General features: G+C 43.9%; 2 protein-coding genes across 8 annotated transcripts in view; one reads left to right on the top strand and one right to left on the bottom strand.

The window, feature by feature from the left end:
- NEK11 (NIMA related kinase 11) overlaps nucleotides 1-1243 on the bottom strand; it is a 273104-nt gene extending 271861 nt beyond the window's left edge. Inside the window, 1 exon segment of the mRNA XM_059920355.1 lies at nucleotides 1136-1243. The gene's annotated coding sequence lies outside the window, so the exon portion shown is untranslated.
- Nucleotides 991-21714, top strand: ASTE1 (asteroid homolog 1). Of its 7 annotated transcripts, XM_059920352.1 has the most exons (7): nucleotides 1423-1890; nucleotides 2500-2671; nucleotides 2816-3550; nucleotides 3905-4138; nucleotides 16155-16365; nucleotides 18134-18323; nucleotides 21224-21714. In XM_059920352.1, the coding sequence occupies exons 3-7, from the start codon at nucleotides 2834-2836 to the stop codon at nucleotides 21546-21548; spliced, it is 1677 nt and encodes a 558-aa protein (XP_059776335.1). In that variant the 5' UTR covers nucleotides 1423-1890; nucleotides 2500-2671; nucleotides 2816-2833; the 3' UTR covers nucleotides 21549-21714. The 7 variants fall into 7 exon arrangements, with proteins under 7 accessions (XP_059776333.1, XP_059776332.1, XP_059776335.1 ...); XM_059920350.1 differs by lacking the exon at nucleotides 1423-1890 and adding an exon at nucleotides 991-1022 and having other exon boundaries at nucleotides 2816-4138; XM_059920349.1 differs by lacking the exon at nucleotides 1423-1890 and adding an exon at nucleotides 1053-1143 and having other exon boundaries at nucleotides 2816-4138.
- The last annotated feature ends 316 nt before the right edge of the window (nucleotides 21715-22030 follow it).

Consider the following 22030-nt stretch of genomic DNA (forward strand, 5'->3'; position numbering starts at 1 on the left):
TAAGTGGCTACGTGATCACGACAATACTAAAACATCAGCATTGGGTTGGAACTTCAGAGCTGGGGCCCATACCTCAAAATGCCTGAATTATGTGGGATTATCAAGATTACAGAAAATATTAGTGAAATCTACTGCTGAAAAAACAACTGGAGAGCAGGGCTCTCAATGTGTCTTTGTGTGCTTCCTCTGATCACATAAAAGTGATGCTTTCTGGCCAAATTAAGCTGTTAAGAAAAAAGTATGGACTCATAGCCTTTTCAACTGTAAAGGACCCTTTCAGTAATCCTCCTTACTGGAGATAAAGGTCCCTGTCTAGGGAAGGTCAGAATAGTTCTGAGAAGTCCAATTTCCCAGGGGCTCTCATTTGTAAATGAGTGTTTAAGCCCAGCAGTGTCTAAGCAATGTGGCCAGGCTACAGAGTACCTCGGGACTAGGCTCCCTCTGGCCCAGCCTCCCAGTCGCAGCCCGGCCGCCCCCTCCCCAGACCACTCAGTCTCCTCTGTGCGACCACAGAGCCACCCGAGAACTGGTAAGCGTCCACTAGCCCCCACCTCACAGAGGTTGTGAAGGAACCTGAGCGCAAGGAACAAGCCTTATCTCTGTGTCCTCGGTGCCTGGCACACAGTAGGTTTTCAGTAAACTCTGTTAGAGCAGATAAGCGTCCAGCAGACAAGCTTGCTGCCCAAGCGGGGCGGGGGGAAGGAGGGTGTGTGATGGGAAAGGGAGAGACGGTTCACAAAGCTGCACGTTGACCCTTAGGGGTGGAACTGTGTGGCTGGGGGCACAGACAGGGAAGGGCAGTGTTTACCAGTCTCCTCCTAGGTAACAACAAACAAGAGGAAGCAGATCTGACACCGGATTCTGCTAAAGTAGGTTTACCTTAAAGGTAAACCTTAACCCTAAGGTTAAAAGAATAATTCCTTGTCTCAAGTATTTTAAATTTACATTTTCGCAAAGCGGGCTAACACAAACGGAGGAGGCACAAGCCACACATCCTCCCGGGACGGAAGCAGGTCCGGGAGGTAAGAGCCGAGGGAAGTGAGGAGGCGCGGGCTTGGAGGCCCGGAGAGGCAGCCCTGAAATCATCACCTTCCCGGCGCCGGGAGCCCGCGAGCCCCGAGGAGCCTCCGCGTACCTTTCCAGGTGAAGGGCGAGGGGCGGCGGCGCCGTGCGCGCCCAAGGGCCAGCCAGTAACCGGGATGCCGGAAGAACCGCCTCACATTCTTGCAGCGGCGCCAGCGAAACTCCGGACCTAAGTTGCGGGGGCCGTTGCCAGGGAGACAGCGCGGGGAGTGCCGGGAAGTCGAGCGCGGCCGCTGGGCGCCGTTGCCAGGGAGACGGCGCGGGGAGTGCCGGGAAGTCGGGGAGGTGGCCCCTAGCGGGTCACCGAGGCGGAAGTGTGCGCTGACCAAGGTGGGCGGGGATAAGGAGGCCGGCCCGGCGGGCCTCGCTGCCCTAACCTAACAGCAGCCGTTCGGAGCGTGCTTTCCAGCCTTCCTGGGCGACCTCGCGCCAGGCCCGGGGGCACCTCACCCCTCCGCGCAGTCGGCGCCGCTAGCTTCCTGGAATCGGGCTCCCCGTGACGTCATACTCGGAGACTTCCGGTTCTGCTCAGGAGGTTGGGTTCACGTGCCGGGATCTCTGGTCTCCCCCGGCTCCTGTGGGCTTGTGGTGGAGTGGCTGGTCTTCTGGGAGGACGGAGCAGGTGGGCGCTGCCGCTGCGGGCCCGGGGGTCGTGGTTTGAAGGCCTGTATTTGAGGACTTGGAGCAAACCTTTTGCGCGTCCTCCTCCAGTCCAGCGCGCATTTGTTGAACATCTTCTGTAACTAGCTTCGGCTGAGTAGACGCGGTCTCTGCTCGCATTTGCTGTACAAGACAGACTTGAGAGAAGTAGGTACCCTACAGGGTAAGGTACTGAGACAGGGCCAAGCCTAGGGTGAAGTGAGTTGGGCACTAAATGCAAGGGGAAGCCCCAAAACTCTGTGATCAAGATAAATAAATTTTAACACAGTATCTTTAAAAAATCAAAACTAATGAAAAAAAAATACATGCTTGACAAAACCTCACGATTTTAAATAAAGACAGTATCAGTAACCGTGCCATGCTGAGCCATATTGGACCCTGAGGCCAAAGGAGAAACCAGTAATACTTATCCTGTGACTTAGCCAGTTGGGGAAGGATACCTTCAGTTACTGGGACGTATATGCCAAGACAGATGAGAAGAGACTCTGGTTAGCGTGAAACTGGACAGTTCAGTTCCTCCAGGCTTGAAACTCGGAACTATGCTAATTAAGACGGGCCCATAAGCCAAGGCCTCAAAGAAACTCCCAGACTCTGATAATGAAAATAGAAAAACTGGATCCATATCATTGACCCTACACACTTTAGTTAACTGAAGCCTAATGCTTTGTAATTTATTAATTATGTTATTGAGGTTATCATTTTTATAGCTTAGGATCTTTTACGCTGACCCCACAAAACAAATATTCTGTGTTGTAGGATGGTGACTGTCTCAGTATCAAAGTCCGCAGAAGTTCTGTACATCAGCAGCCTCCGTCCCTGTCCAAAGAGCAGACTCCATGAAGCCATTGAGTTTGTGCCTTGTGACATATGGGGAAAGCGAGAGAGAATGAAAAAGCACTCAGCTAGGTGGTATTGCCTGAGAATCTAGGTAAGGACTAAGATGCTGACACCTAATGTGTTCTATTTAAAGAGCTCTTCATAACATTTGCTGTTGATTTGATGGTGCTAGAAACAGTAGCTTGGTCCCCCATAAGCAACATCAATTAAAAGTGTGTTCTCTTGTTTTAAACAGGCAATTCTTCAGACAGTCATGGGTATCCGAGGACTAATGAGTTTTGTGGAAGATCATAGTAATGAGTTCTTCACAGATTTGAAGTTGCGAGACACAAAAATTATCATTGACGGCTATGCCCTCTTCCACCGGCTTTGCTTCAGTTCAAACTTAGAGCTCCGGTATGGAGGGGACTATGATTCTTTTACAGATGTTGTAGAAAAATTCTTTGAATCACTTTCTGCTTGTAAAATCTGCCCATATGTTGTTTTAGATGGAGGATGTGACATTTCAGATAAAAAGCTTAACACTTTAAAGGATCGAGCTAGGGAGAAGATCCAGATGGCCCATTCCCTTTCTGTTGGCGGGGGTGGGTATGTGTGCCCCTTACTCATCCGGGAAGTATTCATACAGGTTCTGATCAAGCTGCGGGTACGTTTTGTCCAGTGCTTTTCGGAAGCAGATCGGGACATCATGACCCTTGCTAATCACTGGAATTGCCCCGTGTTATCGTCTGATAGTGACTTTTGCATTTTTGACCTGAAAAGTGGGTTTTGCCCATTGAATAGCTTTCAGTGGAGAAACGTGAACACTATCAAGGGTACACGAGACTGCTATATCCCTGCCAAGTGCTTTTCCCTTGATGCACTCTGCTGTCACTTCGGCAATATGAACAAAGTTCTGCTGCCTCTCTTCGCGGTGCTGTGTGGAAATGACCACGTTAATCTGCCCGTCGTGGAGACGTTCTTAAGTAAAGTATGTCTTCCTCTTGGGGCTCCCAGTTCTAAGGGGAGGAGACACCACCGGGTGCTGGGACTTCTGAATTGGTTGTCTCGTTTTGCTGACCCTACCGAAGCATTAGACAACGTTCTGAAACATCTCCCCGGAAAGAGTCGAGGAACCGTGAAGAAGCTTCTCTGTGGCTCCATGGGGGAGTACCTGCAGTCCCAGGGGAGGCTGCAGGACTTCTTCCAGCATGGTGCTTACGCCTGCCCAGACACCTGGAATCCGGGTTTACCGCCATGGGTGCTCGCGGCCTTGGCCAGAGGCCAGCTGTCCCCTTTCATCAGCGATGCTCTGGTGCTGAGACGGACCATTCTCCACACACAGGTAGAAAACATGCAGCGACCAAACGCCCACAGAATCTCTCTGCCCATCCGGCAAGTCATCTATGGGCTCCTTGTGAATACTCCTCCACATCCGGGAAATGTGACCTGGGGTGCACTGCCTCCTCAGCCTCCAACTTTCAGCGAAGTGGAAAGGATTAATAAAAATATCAAAACATCAATTGTTGATGCAGTAGAACTGCCCAAGGATCATTCTGACTTAAGCAAATTGACTGAGGTAAGTGTTTGTAATACCACTGCAATTTCTGTAAAGCATTTTACAGGTTACAAAGCGCTTTCATGTGTATTATCTCTCTTAACATAACAAACTGAGGTTGGTTGCTATATTGCCCCCATTTCATAGCTGATAAAACTAAGACTTAGCTAAATCCTTAGCCAGGGAATTATCCGTGCTAGGACTCAAACCTAGATCTTTTAGCTCCAAATCTGCCATTTCCACTGTACTTCAGTAGCATGTGTTATCTTTGCGGTTATTACTACTACTCTGTTGTTAACTAGCTATCAGTAGAATGGGGTTAGTGACTATAAAAAAAGGAAAGGGAAAAAAATTCTGAGCTGCAGAAAAAAGAAAGCTTGCCTTCAGGCCTTGATCAAAGGCACAACTAACATCTCAGACGGCATTGGATTGCAATTAACAGGATTAATACTGATGCTTAGGCCTAATTTTTCATTTTTATTGATGAGGACTTTTTTTTTAGACTTGAGATTTATGGCATCATGGTGATTTGCTTACTTTGATACTGAAAACATGACTCTTAGCCTAACTCAGTGTTAATTAAACCTGAGTAACAGACCAACCCCCTTTTCAAGGTAAAAGAAATTCTCATGGATCCCAGTGTTTACTTAGTTTTTTTATAATGTTACATAAATATATTAAAAATTACAAAATAGATGTGAAGCTGCTTATGCGAACACAATTAAATTTACAAATTAAATGCAGATAAACTCACAATTCCAATTGCATTGGTTATTGGGTTTTTTTAAATTTTTGTTTTTAAATTTATTTATTTATTTTTGGCTACATTGCATCTTTGTTGCTGCACGCAGTCTTTCTCTAGTTGCAGCGAGCGGGGGCTACTCCACTGCAGTGCATGGGCTTCTCATTGTGGTGGCTTCTCTTGTTGCGCAGCACGGGCTTTAGGCACGTGGGCTTCAGTACTTGTGGCACGCAGGCTCAGTAGTTGTGGCTCATGGGTTCTAGAGTGCAGGCTCAGTAGTTGCGGTGCACGGGCTTAGTTGCTCTGTGGCATGTGGGATCTTCCCGGACCAGGGATTGAACCCGTGTCCCCTGCATTGGCAGGCGGATTCTTAACCACTGCACCACTAGGGAAGTCCCGGTGGGGTTTTGGATCCAACTCAATATTCAGACTCAGGAGTCTCTGTCAGGCCACTCAGGGTGCAAGTCTGCTCCGGGATATAGGGCCGCGTAACAGAGTCCACGAAGGTTTGAATCAAGAGCGGGAGTCCTCCCAACGGTCTACACCATTGATTCTCCTGGGGGTGATTTTGCCCCCCAGGAGACACTTGGTAGTGTCTGGAGACACTTTTGATTGGCAGTACTTGGGGAGGGGTGGCTGTTGCTACTGGCATATAGTCGGGAGAAGCCAAGTATGTTGCTAAATATCTTACAGTTGACAGGACAGCACCCCCAGCCAAGAGTTATCCAGCCCAGAATGCCCACACAGGTGACCAGGAACTAGCCCTTTTAGCCTCCCCATTGGTGACAGCTCAGGCAGGAGGAACAAGATTCACATCGGTGGGTCCAGGAGCCTCCTTGGCAATGGGGAATGACTGCTGTTAGGAACAGGGTTTCTTTCTGGGGTGATGAAATGTTCTGGAATTAGAGATGGTTGCACAGGCTTATAAATAAAACTACTTTAAAAGGGTGAATTTTATGACATGGGAATTATATCTCAATTAAAGAAGGAAAAAGTCCCACTGGCCTCCTTCCCCACGGGATCTACTCTTTCTTGTAACAATTCCATAGACATAGCTTCTGAGGTCCCTGCAAGGGACATGCCTGATTACAAGTCACTGCACTCAGAGAATCCCCAAGATAGGGCCTCCCCATCTGGTTTGTACAGTTCATTTATTGTGTAAGTCTAGATACAGTTTTACAAGAGTCATTCTTATCATGCTAAGTAGCACAGCTGACTAACTTCATCACATTTCCAGGTTTAAAGAACTGGAGAGTTGAGCATAGGTCAAATTCCAAACAGGAATTTATTAAAACTTTACCCACACCAGAAAAATTGAAATTAGCAACGGTGTGGCTGTTAGCATAGCTGACGCTGTCCCGAGCCCTTACAGCTCTTCCTATCCTTTCACTGACCCTACCCAGGACTGTACTGTGCCGTCAGTCACTCCTCTGCATCAAGGGCTTTGTGGTTAATAGAGACTGTTTAATAATCATTACAACCAGGTGGCCTCTATGCTCTGTTAGTCCCCAAACAATGAAAACCTTTCCTGACGTACTCACGGCGCCCATGAGACTGGCTAGCTACCCATTCATGAATCTTGACTTAGGAATGCACGCCCTGTTTCCAAGCACCCCCTGCCACAAGGTTAACTATAAATTGTCCCAGTGGCCCCACAGCCGTGCGCAGCGCAGTTGCACATGCTTCCGATTAATCGTTGTCCACCAGATCCCGATCCCACCCTGAGTACGTTACCCGCCGATAAACTGATCCAATGACTGCATGGAGCCGCCTGCCTCGTTTTCCAGTCTCAGGATGCCTGCTCAGTTTGGTGGGCACTTCTCATTCCCTCCACCCTCCAACAGCAACATTCTGAAGGGTGTTGTGCTGAAATTACATTTCTCCTCACAACATAAATGGTGCTATGTTGGAGGGTTTGTTTTTTTTTTTTACTTTTTTTATGGCTTTATTGAGAAGTGTCTTTAAGTGTGCATACTCTGATGAGTTTTGACGTACATTTACATCCATGAATCCATCCTACAATTAAGATAATGAATGTATCCATCAGCCCTAAACATTTCCTCTGCCTCTCTGCCCTTCATCCTTCCCTCAGTGTGTACACATAGCAAAGTGCACAGATAATTTACACCTTGTTGAGTTCTTACCGGCTCAGCGGTTCCATGTAAAGGGCACCCAGATGAAGATGCATTATCAGCACCCCCGCCTTCCCCAGTGTGGTTCCAGTCACTCCCTCCCTTACCTCTTGTACTCACTGTTCTGATCTCTAACAACCTTGAGTACTTTGTGTTTACACTTTATAAATCATCTGGCTTCTTTTATTCAACATGGTGTTCATGAGATTCATTCATATCACTGTGCATAGTTGTAGATCGTTCATTTCTCATTGTTGTGTATTTTTACTTTGTGGGAATGTACCACAATTGATTGTTCCATTTTATAGCTGATGGGCATTTGTGCAGTTTGCAGTTTCGGTTATGATGAATACTGCTATGAACATCCGAGTGCACAGCATTTAGTAAAAATACGGTCACATTTCTGTTGCACATATAACTAGGAGTGGAGTTGCTGGGACATAAGACACACGTATGTTCAGCTTAGAAGACACATTGCCAAGTGCTCTTGCACAGTGGTTTTACCAATAAATATTCTGACCAGCAGTTTATGAGAGTTCCTCTTACTTTATACCCTTGCCCTTACTTGGTATCTTCTATCCTTTTAAAAAATTTTAGCTGTTCCCTTTTTTTTTTATTTAAACAGATTTTTATTAGCTTTATTCTTTTTTTTTGAATTTCATTTTATTTATTTTTTTATACAGCAGTTTCTTATTAGTTATCCATTTTATACATATTAGTATATATATGTCAATCCCAATTGCCCAATACATCACACCACCACCACCACCCCCTCACCGCTTTCCCCCCTTGGTGTCCATACGTTCTCTACCTCTGTGTCTCAATTTCTGCCCTGCAAACCAGTTCATCTGTACCATTTTTCTAGGTTCCACATATATGCGTTAATATACGATATTTGTTTTTCTCTTTCTGACTTACTTCACTCTGTATGACAGTCTCCAGATTCATCCACATCTCTACAGATGACCCAATTTCGTTCCTTTTTATGGCTGAGTAATATTCCATAGTATATATGTACCACATCTTCTTTATCCATTCATCTGTTGATGGGCATTTAGGTTGCTTCCATGACCTGGCTATTGTAAATAGTGCTAAAGTGAACATCGGGGTGCAAGTGTCTTTTTGAATTATGGTTTTCTCTGGGTATATGCCCAGTAGTGGGATTCCGGGGTCATATGGTAATTCTATTTTTAGTTTTTTAAGGAACCTCCATACTGTTCTCCATAGTGGCTGTATCAATTTACATCCCACCAACAGTGCAACAGAGTTCCCTTTTCTCCACACCCTCTCCAGCATTTGTTGTTTGTAGATTTTCTGATGATGCCCATTCTAACTGGTGTGAGGTGATGCCTCATTGTAGTTTTGATTTGCACTTCTCTAATAGTTAGTGATGTTGAGTAGCTTTTCATGTGCTTCTTGGACATCTGTATGTCTTCTTTGGAGAAATGTCTATTTAGGTCTTCTGCCCATTTTTGGATTGGGTTGTTTGTTTTTTTAATATTGAGCTGCATGAGCTGTTTATACATTTTGGAGATTAACCCTTTGTCCGTTGATTCGTTTGCAAATATTTTCTCCCATTCTGAGGGTTGTCTTTTCATCTTGTTTATGGTTTCCTTTGCTGTGCAAAAACTTTTAAGTTTCATTAGGTCCCATTTGTTTATTTTTGGTTTTATTTCCATTACTCTAGGAGGTGGATCAAAAAAGATCTTGCTGTGATTTATATCAAAGAGTGTTCTTCCTATGTTTTCCTCTAAGAGTTTTATAGTGTTTGGTGTTACATTTAGGTCTCTCATCCATTTTGAGTTTATTTTTGTGTACGGTGTTAGGGAGTGTTCTAATTTCATTCTTTTACATGTAGCTGTACAGTTTTCCCAGCACCACTTATTGAAGAGACTGTCTTCTCTCCATTGTATACCCTTGCCTCCTTTGTCATTGATTAGTTGACCATAGATGCATGGGTTTATCTCTGGGCTTTCTATCCTGTTCCATTGATCTGTATTTCTGTTTTTGTGCCAGTACCATATTGTCTTGATAACTGTAGCTTTGTAGTATAGTCTGAAGTCAGGGAGTCTGATTCCTCCAGCTCCGTTTTTTTCCCTCAAGACTGCTTTGACTATTCGGGGTCTTTTATGTCTCCATACAACTTTTAAGATTTTTTGTTCTAGTTCTGTAAAAAATGCCATTGGTAATTTGATAAGGATTGCATTGAATCTGTAGATGGCTTTGGGTAGTAGAGTCGTTTTCACAATATTGATTCTTCCAATCCAAGAACATGGTATATCTCTCCGTCTGTTGGTATCATCTTTAATTTCTTTCATCAGTGTCTTATAGTTTTCTGCATACAGGTCTTTTGTCTCCCTAGGTAGATTTATTCTTAGGTATTTGATTCTTTTTGTTGCAATGGGAAATGGGAGTGTTCCCATAATTTCTCTTTCAGATATTTGATCATTAGTATATAGGAATGCAAGAGATTTCTGTGCATTAATTTTGTATCCTGCAACTTTATCAGATTCCTTGATTAGCTCTAGTAGTTTTCTGGTGGTATCTTTAGGATTCTCTATGTATTGTATCATGTCATCTGCAAACAGTGACAGTTTTACTTCTTCTTTTCCAATTTGTATTCCTTTTATTTCTTTTTCTTCTCTGATTGCCGTGGCTAGGACTTCCAAAACTATGTTGAATAATAGTGGTGAGAGTGGACATCCTTGTCTTGTTCCTGATCTTAGAGGAAATGCTTTCCATTTTCCACCACTGAGAATGATGTTTGCTGTGGGTTTGTTGTATATGGCCTTTATTGAGGTAGGTTCCCTCTATGCCCACTTTCTGGAGAGTTTTTATCATAAATTGGTGTTGAATTTTGTCAAAAGCTTTTTCTGCATCTATTGAGATGATCATATGGTTTTTATTCTTCAATTTGTTAATGTGGTGTATCACATTGATTGATTTACGTATATTGAAGAATCCTTGCATCCCTGGGATAAATCCCACCTGATAATGGTGTATGATCCTTTTAATGTGTTTTTGGATTCTGTTTGCTAGCATTTTGTTGAGGATTTTTGCATCTATATTCATCAGTGATATTGGTCTGTAATTTTATTTTTTTGAAGTATTTTTGTCTGGTTTTGGTATCAGGGTGATGGTGGCCTCATAGAATGAGTTTGGGAGTGTTCCTCCCTCTGGAATTTTTTGTAAGAGTTTGAGAAGGATGGGTGTTAGCTATTCTCTAAATGTTTGATAGAATTCACTTGTGAAGCCATCTCATCCTGGACTTTTGTTTGTTGGAAGATTTTTAATCACAGTTTCATTACTTGTGATTGGTCTGTTCATATTTTCTATTTCTTCCTGGTTCAGTCTTGGAAAGTTATACCATACTAAGAATTTGTCCATTTCTTCCAGGTTGTCCATTTTATTGGCATAGAGTTGCTTGTAGTCGTCTCTTAGGATGCTTTGTATTTCTGCGGTGTCTGTTGTAACTTCTCCTTTTTCATTTCTAATTTTATTGATTTGAGTCCTCTCCCTCTTTTTCTTGATGAGTCTGGCTAATGGTTTACCAATTTTGTTTATCTTCTCAAAGAACCAGCTTTTAGTTTTATTGATCCTTGCTATTGTTTTCTTTGTTTCTATTTCATTTATTTCTGCTCTGATCTTTATGATTTCTTTCCTTCTGCTAACTTTGGGTTTTGTTTGTTCTTCTTTCTCTAGTTTCTTTAGGTGTAACGTTAGATTGTTTATTTAAGATTTTTCTTGTTTCTTTAGGTAGGCTTGTATAGCTATAAACTTCCCTCTTAGAACTGCTTTTGCTGCATCCCATAGGTTTTGGGTCGTCGTGTTTTCATTGTCATTTGTCTCTAGGTATTTTTTGATTTCCTCTTTGATTTTTGTCAGTGATCTCTTAGTTATTTAGTAACGTATTGTTTAGCCTCCATGTGTTTGTGTTTTTAACATTTTTTTTCCAGTAATTGATTTCTAATCTCATAGCGTTGTGGTCAGAAAAGATGCTTGATATGATTTCAATTTTCTTAAATTTACTGAGGCTTGATTTGTGACCCAAGATGTGATCTATCCTGGAGAATGTTCCGTGTGCACTTGAGAAGAAAGTGTAATCTGCTGTTTTTGGATGGAATGCCCTATAAATATCAATTAAATCTGTCTGGTCTATTGTGTCATTTAAAGCTTCTGCTCCTTGTTAATTTTCTGTTTCGATGATCTGTCCATTGGTGTAAGTGAGGTGTTAAAGTCCCCCACTATTATTGTGTTACTATTTCCTGTATTATAGCTGTTAGCAGTTGCCTTATGTATTGAGGTGCTCCTGTGTTGGGTGCATATATATTTATAATTGTTGTATTTTCTTCTTGGATTGATCCCTTGATCATTATGTAGTGTTCTTCCTTGTCTCTTGTAACATTCTTTATTTTAAAGTCTATTTTATCTGATATGAGTATTGCTGCTCCAGCTTTCTTTTGATTTCCATTTGCATGGAATATCTTTTTCCATCCCCTCACTTTCAGTCTATATGTGTCCCTAAGTCTGAAGTGGGTCTCTTGTAGACAGCATAAATATGGGTCTTGCTTTTGTATCCATTCAATGAGCCTGTGTCTTTTGGTTGGAGCATTTAATCCATTCACGTTGAAGGTAATTATCGATATGTATGTTCCTATTACCATTTTCTGTATTGTTTTGGGTTTGATTTTGTAGGTCCTTTACTTCTCTTGTGTTTCCCACTTAGAGAAGTTCCTTTAGCATTTGTTGTAGAGCTGGTTTGGTGGTGCTGAATTCTCTTAGCTTTTGCTTGTTTGTAAAGCTTTTGATTTCTCCATCGAATCTGAATGAGATCCTTGCTGGGTAGAGTAATCTTGGTTGTAGGTTCTTCCCTTTCATCAGTTTAAGTGTATCATGCCACTCCCTTCTGGCTTGTAGAGTTTCTGCTGAGAAATCAGCTGTTAACCTTATGGTAGTTCCCTTGTATGTTATTTGTTGTTTTTCCCTTGCTGCTTTCAGTAATTTTTCTTTGTCTTTAATTTTTGCCTATTTGATTACTATGTGTCTTGGTGTGTTTCTTCTTGGGTTTATCCTTTATGGGACTCTCTGCACTTCCTGGACTTGGGTGGCTATTTCCTTTCCCATGTTAGAGAAGTTTTCGACTATAATCTCTTCAAATATTTTCTCGGGTCCTTTCTCTCTCTCTTCTCCTTCTGGGACCCCTATAATACGAATGTTTTTGCGTTCAGTGTTGTCCCAGAGGTCTCTTAGGCTGTCTTCATTTCTTTTCATTCTTCTTTCTTTATTCTGTTCTGCAGCAGTGAATTCCACCATTCTGTCTTCCAGGTCACTTATCCATTCTTCTGCCTCAGTTATTCTGCTATTGATTCCTTCTAGGATATTTTTCATTTCAGTTATTGTATTGTTCATCTCTGTTTGTTTATTCTTTAATTCTTCTAGGTCTTTGTTAAACATTTCGTGCATCTTCTCGATCTTTGCCTCCATTCTTTTTCCAAGGTCCTGGATCATCTTCACTATCATTATTCTGAATTCTTTTTCTCGAAGGTTGCCTATCTCCACTTCATTTAGTTGTTTTTCTGGGGTTTTATCTTGTTCCTTCATCTGGTATATAGCCCTCTACCTTTTCATCTTGTCTGTCTTTCTGTGAATGTGGTTTTTGTTCCACAGGCTGCAGGATTGTAGTTCTTTTTGCTTCTGCTGTCTGCCCTCTGGTGGATGAGGCCATCTAAGAGGCTTGTGCAAGTTTCCTGATGGGAGGGACTGGTGGTGGGTAGAGCTGGCACTGTTGCTCAGGTGGGCAGAGCTCAGTAAAACTTTAATCAGCTTGTCTGCTGATGGGTGGGGCTGGGTTCCCTCCCTGTTGGTTGTTTGGCTTGAGGCGGCCAACACTGGAGCCTACCCGGGCTCTTCGGTGGGGCTAATGGCAGACTCTGGGAGGGCTTATGCTAAGGAGTACTTCCCAGAACTTCTGCTGCCAGTGTCCTTGTCCTCTCGGTGAGCCACAGCCACCCCCCGCCTCTGCTGGAGACCCTCCAACACTAGCAGGTAGGTCTGGTTCAGTCTCCTATGGGGTCACTGCTCCTTCCCCTGGGTCCCGATGCGCACACTACTTTGTGTGTGCCCTCCAAGAGTGGAATCTCTGTTTCCCCCAGTCCTGTCGAAGTCCTGCAATCAAATCCCGCTAGCCTTCAAAGTCTTGATTCTCTAGGAATGCCTCCTCCCGTTCCCAGACCCCCAGGTTGGGAAGCCTGATGTGGGGCTCAGAACCTTCACTCCAGTGGGTGGACTTCTGTGGTATAAGTGTTTGCCAGTCTGTGAGTCACCCACCCAGCAGTTATGGGATTTGATTTTATTGCGATTTCGCCCCTCCTACCATCTCATTGTGGCTTCTCCTTTGTCTTTGGATGTGGGGTATCTTTTTTGGTGAGTTCCTGTCGATGATTGTTCAGCAGTTAGTTGTGAATCCGGTGCTCTCGCAAGAGGGAGTGAGAACATGTCCTTCTACTCCACCCAATTTTAGCTGTTCTTATGGTTGCCATCATTTTAGCCAATTTGGTGGGTGTTAGTTTGCATTTCTCTGATGACTTATTTGAACACCTTTGCATGTGTTCACTGGCCATTTGCATATTCTGTTAAGTTTCTATTCAAAGTCTTTTGCCCATTTTCCTGTTTTTTGGTTTATTTCTATATACAGGTCCTTTGTCAAATAACATTGTGGGAGCATACTGTGGGTTGTCTTTTCACTCAAGTATGTTTTGCTGAACAAAAGTTCTTAATACACTCTAATCTAAAATTTTATTATTTATGCCTGTCACTTTTGTGACCTACTTAAGAAATTATTGCCTGCTCCAAGGTCATGAAAAATATTTTTGCCTTTTACACTTAGATCTGAAATCTATCTAGAATTGATTTGTTTGTGTGTGTGGTGTGACATAGGGGTCAGGACACTTTTCCCCCACATGAAAATCCAGTTGAGTCAATGAGTACAGCAGGTGGATTATACTCCGGGCTCAGTGGAGGTGACAAGTGTTCTCATCACATACTTGTATTCAAAGTGGGGTGAGATTTTAGTTCAGTGTCTGTGCAGTGACATCATTTGGCTTTCTCTTGGCACCATCAATTCTACATTTTAGCTCAATGTTGTTAGCTCTAATTAGCCCGTGATAATTCTAAAGGGAATCAGGTGCAAATATGATTCCAAAGGTGTGCAGGTACAAGTATGGAGACTTTGTGATAATATCTTCATTTTGTATGCTTAACATGATGTGACAGTAATACTTCATCTGCTCTGTGCCAGCTCTTGTAATAGAAACTTTATACAACCTCTCATTTATTTCCCACAGTAACCACGTAGGGTAGAGTTTCCATTTTGGCTATGTCACCTGCAGTGGACAGAGCACCATTCAGGTTAACCTCTGAGAGGCTAACCGTAAGGAGAGATGGAAGGGATCATTCTTGGGGAGTAAGTCAGTGCCAAGCCCAGCCTCTCTCCGGGTGCCTCTGCCTCTGAGGCAGCTTCTTCTGCAGACTTGTCACACGGGATGAACCCTGACTAGATTTAAGGGCTGTGAGCAGAGTAGTCCCCCTTGGGGAAGGGAACAAGGACTAGTGGGTTCTATGAAACATCTGTGTGACTCATTCTAGTGCCCATTTTACAGATGATCAGACCTGACTGTAGAAAAGCTCAGAAACTCGCTCAAGGCTGCAGAGTTAGTGAGGGCAGAACCTCTCTGAAGTCAAAGCCCAGACTCTGCTTGGTTCATAGAAGTTGTAACTTGGCTAGAGATTTCAATAATTTAAGCATTATATGTCAGAAAAGAATTCATGTATTTTCTTAGCTTTGCATGGTAGGTCTTTCTATCAGTTTAGATTATGAGGAATATATTTAAGTTTAAGTAGTTAATGCTACTTCCCATAGGGGTGATTGACTGTACTGTAAACCACTTTGCGTATTTCTAATTTTTAAATTTTTATCACAGTATCAAATTATTAAAACCAGTACCTATAAATCATTGTATTAAAGTTGTCATACATTGATGATGAACCTATTTTGTCAGTTACAACGTGTTTTACTTCAAGTTAACATCTCTGTTTTCAGCTGTCAACACACTTACTTACTGACTAGGTGTTAGGTGCCAAGAAATGTGCCAGACTGTCTCATCCTTCCAGAAAATTAAGAAGGAAATCTTTTCTGGGTGTGTGCAGACACCAGTAATACAGACTATTTTTTTTCCTTTTAGAGTTTGATTGTGAAGTCGCCCAGAGATGCTCTTTTAATAGTCCTAATTTCCTTATCTGTGAAAGTGTGTGACCTGCAAGGTCCCTTATGGTTCTTAAATCTTAAGATTCACAGTAAATCAACTATACTTCAATTTTTAAAAAAAATGGAATAAAAATCAACAAAAAAAAAGAGGAAGAAAAAAAGATTCATTAAGGCAAAATTATGTCAACCAGAAGCCCGAAGCCCTCATAGCTATTTACTTCCTTTTGTTTGAAGCCTGGAGTGAAAGTTGGTGTGGTATGTTATTACAAGGACAATGCGGGCAGCCCTTAAATATTCCTATTTGCTGGAATATACCTGCCACTAGAAGCGGCCACCCTGGGACAATCCCCGTGTGGGAGAAAACAGACAGTAAGACATTCAGCTGGGTTGGGACATGAGGCAGGACCCAGACAAGCAGAGGGCTGCATGGGATGCTGCAGAGGGTGCATGTGGTCGAAGTCTGCCTTCCGGAGGTGATTGGTGATGGCATCACAGAGGAGGGGGGCCTGAACAGTCACTGGCAGGTAAGGCTAGGGTTGAGTATAGATCTTTGTTTCTTAAAGCAGAAGAGTTAAAATGCAGATTCCTGGGCTCCCCTCATTTACTGAATCAGTTTAAGGGGTGGGACCTGAGGATTGTTTTAACAAGCTTCCCAGGTGACAGGCACACTGCAGATGCCCAACAGCCTGCGTGGGGGATGGACTGACGCGAGCAAGGGCTGTGCAGCGGGAAGAGACAGCACGTCCAGCCAGTCACTGTATTTATTACGCCCCTTATGAAGCTTCTAATTTTGAGTGTGGCTGATTTTTTTCCACAGGAAGATAAGAAACTGACCTAGAGAATGAAAAAAAAAGGACATTCTCCAAAGTAACTTACAGAATGTTTGGTGTATATTTTCAGCTCTCCTTGGCTAGACGGCAGATACTTCTGTTAGAAACGCTGAAAGTGAAACAGAGCATCCTGGACCCAATCCCTGCTGCGTTGAAGTTGCCCATCGCCGTCAGCTGCTACTGGGTGCAGCACACGGAGGCCAAGGCCAAGCTGCATCATCTGCAGGCCTTACTGCTGGGGATGCTGATGGGACCCTTGCATGCCATGATCAACAGCCCTGGTAGGTATCTGGAAGTCCCAGGAGTATGTTACTTGCATGTAATCAAACATTTAAACAAACAAACAAAAATTCTCGGATTATTTACTTCCATCAGTTATATCAGAACTTCGAAGTGGGGCACCAAAATGTCACTCATTCCTTGTCGATCTTTCTGAGTGCTCCGTGTACCAGGTCAGTGCTGGAGGGCTTGACCTCAAGGGCACAGCAGTGAAGATGCGCCGATGCTGCCTCAGCCCCCTGTCCTGTGGCACCTGACGCTCAGTCTGTAAAGCGTGACCATGATGTACATTTTGTGCTCCGTGTTCCCTCCCTGTCCTTCTCTTCAGTGCAGCAGCAGCATCTCCCCTGGAGACTTAAGTAAACTTGCCCATTGGTGAAACTTAAGAATACCTACGATTACTGTAAACATTCATGCTTGTGCTGTTTTGTGTTGTTTTTTTTTTACTTTCTTTTTTCTCCACTGTAAGTTTTAATTAGTATATGAGTTGTGATGGTCGAAATGGTAACTTCTCTTTCTATTAGAGAAATACACTTTGAGGCAGTTTCATCTTTATTTAAACATCAGGTGAAATCAATGTTGATGCATTGGAGCACTTCAATCCTCTAATGGGATTATTCTCTTTACAAAATTATGAATTCTTTATCCAAACATGTATAATAGTTGTCACACTCTAGAACAGTACTAACGTGATGGCTACTAGCCACAGGTGGCTATTTAAAATTAAAACTTCAGCTTCTCAATGCACTTGCCACATTGCAAGTGCCCAGTAGCCACAGGTGGCTAGAGGCTGCTGGACTGGACAGCACAGATGTAGAACGTTCCCGTCACTGCAGAAAGTTCTGGACAGCACTGCTCTGGCATTTACTGTTTAAAATAAGTTCATGAAAGGGTGAGCCGGCATAGACTCCAGGACACCCCAAAGTGGGAGAGCAGCTGTCAGAAGGGACTGTTGCACAGCAAGTTAAGTTCCGGCCCACTGCTGGTTAGGACACAAGTTTAGGGTGTTTCCTCTCATTGAACATAAATATAGTTTAAGAAAATTCTCAGAGCACCAGTCTATTAAGTCTTTACCTGAGTCCAACAGAAGGGGCATGTCAAGGGTCTGTTTCTTTTCTTTTAGGAATGTGGACCCCACACCCAGGCAGGCTCAGTGCCTTGCTGCTCGCTCATTGGTAAAAGGTGGGCCTCCTTTTCCTTCCTTCCAGGTTGGTCCGGAAGGCAGGCTGCACGTGGAGCCGGGACCAGGCAGGTTTCCCGGGGTGGTTGCCGCATGTCCTCCACCACTGAGGAGGTGGCCGATTTGCCCCATTCTCTATGAGTCATACTCTTATTCTCTTCCCATACAACAGAAGGTAAAGCGTGTTTTGAACACACGGCTGTTTCTTTAAGGAAATGTAGTGAAACAGAACAGTAAAGAGAAGGGGATTTTTCATAGAGACAGATTTAGGGTTTGGAGAGTTCAGATGCAGATGTGTTTAAAGTCAGGTAGTAGATTAAAGGAAGAGATACTATTGTAAGGAAAAAGGTAAAGAATTTGGGGTTGAATAAAGTTAGGTTGTCACTAAAAGTGCATCTCAGTATAAATATTTCAGTTTATACATTGAAAGGCTTTTACATTGACATGAAAATAGAAAAGAGCCAAAAAAGAAAAGCATTTTGGTTATTCAGTTTTTTTCTTTATGGAATTTGAAGTTTTATATATGGAGAAAATTACAAGATGATACAGTGTTTTTGGAAATACTGCCCTTGGGTTGTGTCTTTATCTAGATGAGGAAGCTCTGCAGGGCCGTGGTGCTGAGATGCTGTATGAAGAGCTGCAGAGAGTGAAGGCACAGCCGGGCCTGAGGCTGGACTTAGACACAGCTCACGTCTTCTGTCAGTGGCAGTGCTGCCTGCAGATGGGGCTGTATCTCAACCAACTGCTGTCCGTGCCTCTCCCAGAGCCAGACCTAACTCGGTAAGCACCCCGGGAAACTAGTGCAGGTGGCTGCATGTAGAAGTAAATACTTCAGTTTACATTTAACGCAAAGAAGTTCTTTTAAAAAAAATCAAACTTAGTATATATAACTGGTCTTGGATCACTGTTGTAGCTGAAGAGCTGTAATATTAAATTTTTAAAATATTAAATTCCATATTTCCAGAGAAAGTTTCCATGATTTTTTAAAGTTTTCCAAATTTAAAAAAATCTGTTCCTTAAAATAAAAATAAGAGGCAGTTGTTGGTAGATTATAGCTCTTTCCCTCATTTCTTTCAGGTCTTTATTCAAATATCACGTTATAAAGGCTTTTTCTGATCATCTTACTGAAATAATATTCTCTGCTTCCAATTTCTCTAGTCCTATTACTCTTCTGTATTTTTGTATTGATAATTGCATTTCTTAACCACTCAGCATATTGTTTACTCATTCATTCAGATACTAAATGCTTACTCTGTGCTAGGGTGTAGTGAGCAAAACATTTAAAAAGTCTGTGCTCTCACAGAGCTTTTATTTTAGTGAGGTGACTATTAGATGCTTATGTGGATTTTTTTTATTTGGGGCTTTTGTTTTGCCAGGCAAGTGTGAAGAAGGGAGAGACAGCCTGTATGCCAGAAGTGGTTTAACGTTTGACTATGGAGTGTAAGCTGCGTAAGCAGGAAAGGATAGCAGTAGGGGGTGAGCCAGTAAAAAGGGTGGTAGGATCAATGGATTGGACATCAGGGTGACTATCCATTCAAGGGAGTGAGTGAGGAAGATAAAAGGGAGATGGTTAGAAAATGGAGTTGAGATTACGTATGTGCTTTGTCTCTCCACTTGAAGATAAGCTCTGGGTGTGTGCTGGGACTTGCCTGTTTTGTTTACTGTTGTAGCCCCAGTGCCTAGCATTAAGTACTCAAATACTTGTTGAATTAATGAGTGCTATACGGAGGCCTCTCATATATGCTGGTGTGACTTGAAATGTTTCAAGCTGAAAGCTTCCTAGCAGTACATAGTGTTGTTAATGTTACTGAATGCAAGTCTGTGTGTCTGACGCACAGTGAGGCCAAACAGTACCAAAACATTGGAGTTTGGAGCAGAGAAAGGTTTATTGCAGGGCTCTGCAAGGAGATGGGTGGCTCATGCCTTAAAAACCCCAACTCTCCGAGAGCTTTCAGCAAAGCCCTTTTATAGGAAAGGTGAGGGAGGTACATGGTTAGTTGTTGCAGACTTCCTGGTGTCAGATCCTTTGTTCTTGAGGTCAGGTCACCATGTTCCTATAAACCTCTAACAAAACAAACGTTATCCTCCCTTCTAAAGAGAAAGGGAAAGGGAGGCATTTAATTCTGTCTCCATGCCTCCTTGTGGCTTTTAACACTTAACAAATCCCAGAAGCGAAGTTTCAATTGAAGCCTCAAATGAAGCTTCAAAATGAAGCCTTCATTTTACCTGTTCAAAGTCCCAAGGATCGACTTTCGCCCTCCTAGGTCCAGGCCCTGGCTAAGAGGAGGGGGTCCCTGTGGGGGCTGGTTACCCTGCCCCGGAGCGTTCGTTGGTCCGGCACCCAGTCTGGGTCCTCCTGCCAGTGCCCAGGCCCGACAGGAGAGGCAGATCTCAGCTGGCGGCGCCCTCAGGGCCTGGCCCCAGACCCTGCCCAGCCGGCATCACTGAGGGAGCCAGGCGCCCAGGACCCCGCCGGCCCTCAAACTGGCCCCCAGTTCGCCCAGCTCACCCGCTGGCCCCAAGGCCAGCGGGCCTAGGACCCAGGGAGAAGGCTGTGATCCGTCTCTCACTGCACTCGCTGTCCCAGCACGGCTGCGAGCTGACTGCTGCTGGAGGGGGACCGCTGTCCCGGCTGCCGGTCCTGGCTAAGGGCTGCGTGCCCACCCCGCCCCCTGTACTGAGCGCGGCGCCCCCCCCGTGGCCCTCGCCACCCGCACGTCGGCCCGCCAGGCCTGCCAGCTGGACACTGGGCAGCACTAGGGCCTCAGCTGCCCCGAGGCCCCCCGCCGGCTCCTTGGGAGCCGCCTCCGCACGCAAGTTCCCAGGAACGAGCCGCAGCCACAGGGCGGCGTGGCGTCGCGAGCTGAACCGGTGCTGCAACCTCGGGCGGCCACGCAAACCTGCTGGCCCGGCCCCCTGAGCATGCCCGGCCCATATTACATTCCTACACCCTAGACCTCTCTACCAAATAAGATTGATTGGCGTCTGACCAATGGATTCTTTATTCCTTTCCTTTACTAATTTTGGTCATCCTTGACTGGATCCTCTCTAGTGACCACAGATCCCTATAAAACAAGACAGCGGAAACAGTTCCCTCAATAGTGATTTCAGCAGGAGAGTTGTTCCTGCATCTCAGCATCACCAAGGCTCTTTAAATGATGATTTTACACTGAGTAAATGATGGTTCTCCATCAGTTGCTAAGGTACCAGTCAGTCAACCCTGGCAGTAAGTTAATATGTTAAATCTGTGGCTTCCAGTTCATCCCAGCTTATATTTGTGGAGTTGGTTTTTAATCCAAGTGAATGAATGACCTCGCAAATGATAAGATTAAATTTTCTCATATTTCAACAAACTGCCTGTTTGTCCTATCAGAGGCATTTTTAACTCCTTGTCTTTGAAGTGTTAAGAGGCCTGCTCAACTTTGGGCTAGTTGGAGAACCAGCAAGCATGCATCATTTAATTTGTTGATAAAAAGTTCTAAGTATCATTAGCCAAGAAGTAATCTCTGTAACAATTCAGTTCCTTCTTTCAAGAAACAGATTATTCTTGAGTAACCTTAATAATGATTTTATAGAAGCAGCGCTCTCAGTGTTTGATGCGTCTGTTGAAGCCACGTTAGTGAGTTGTCCCAGTGCAGGAACCTCTGCTGTAACGACACCCTCTTCTCTCCCCTGAGCAGACTGTACAGCGGGAGCCTGGTGCACGGGCTGTGCCGACAGCTGCTGACGTCGGCCTCGGTGGAGAGCCTCCTGCACGTGTGTCCTGAGGCCCAGCAACTCTATGAGCATATGTTCAATGCCACTAGGTCGTGTGCCCCTGCTGAACTAGGCCTACCAAAGGGTAAATCAAAAAAAAGAAGGCAAAAGAAACGAGGTACCCCCCGGTTAGAGAACAGAGTGGGGACCACCTTGAACGCTAGGAGTTGGCATGAGGGAGGCAGTCGGTTTGAGCTGTTGATGGTGGGGACCTTGGAGGAGCACATGGAGGCCCCAGAGCTCGAATAAACTCAGTTGCAACCAGGTTAGAATTCTTACCGAAAATATGTATTACCTCCCTTGAAATGATTGACTTTTTTTTTAGAATTAAATCTGTTAAAGGATAAATATTGCAGTATTTTGAATTCCAAAGTACTTTGTATTCTGCTTTTAATAAATACGTGGTTTAAGTAAACTTTTGTACTTTTTCAATACGTGAAAACATGTTTGCACTTGCCATGTTCCACTTTAGTAAGTTAATAATAGTCTATAACCTTCAAATTGTGGCAACTCAGCCAAGCTCTCTTTTCAAAAAGAACAGAAGTCCTACGTCAGTTACTTCCTATAAGCTGAAGCTGGGTTATCATCATTTAACACAACTTTTTTACAACTGTCTCCTCTTCATCCTTTATTATGAAAGGTCTGGGCCCCGGAAGATAGACATGAGGAAGCCAGACAGAAAAGGAGACTTTTAAGTACTTTGTCAAGGAGCCCATGGCAGGGCTGATGAG

The sequence above is a fragment of the Balaenoptera ricei genome, chromosome 4 (genome assembly GCF_028023285.1).
Source record: "Balaenoptera ricei isolate mBalRic1 chromosome 4, mBalRic1.hap2, whole genome shotgun sequence".
Taxonomy (NCBI): Eukaryota; Metazoa; Chordata; class Mammalia; order Artiodactyla; family Balaenopteridae; genus Balaenoptera; species Balaenoptera ricei.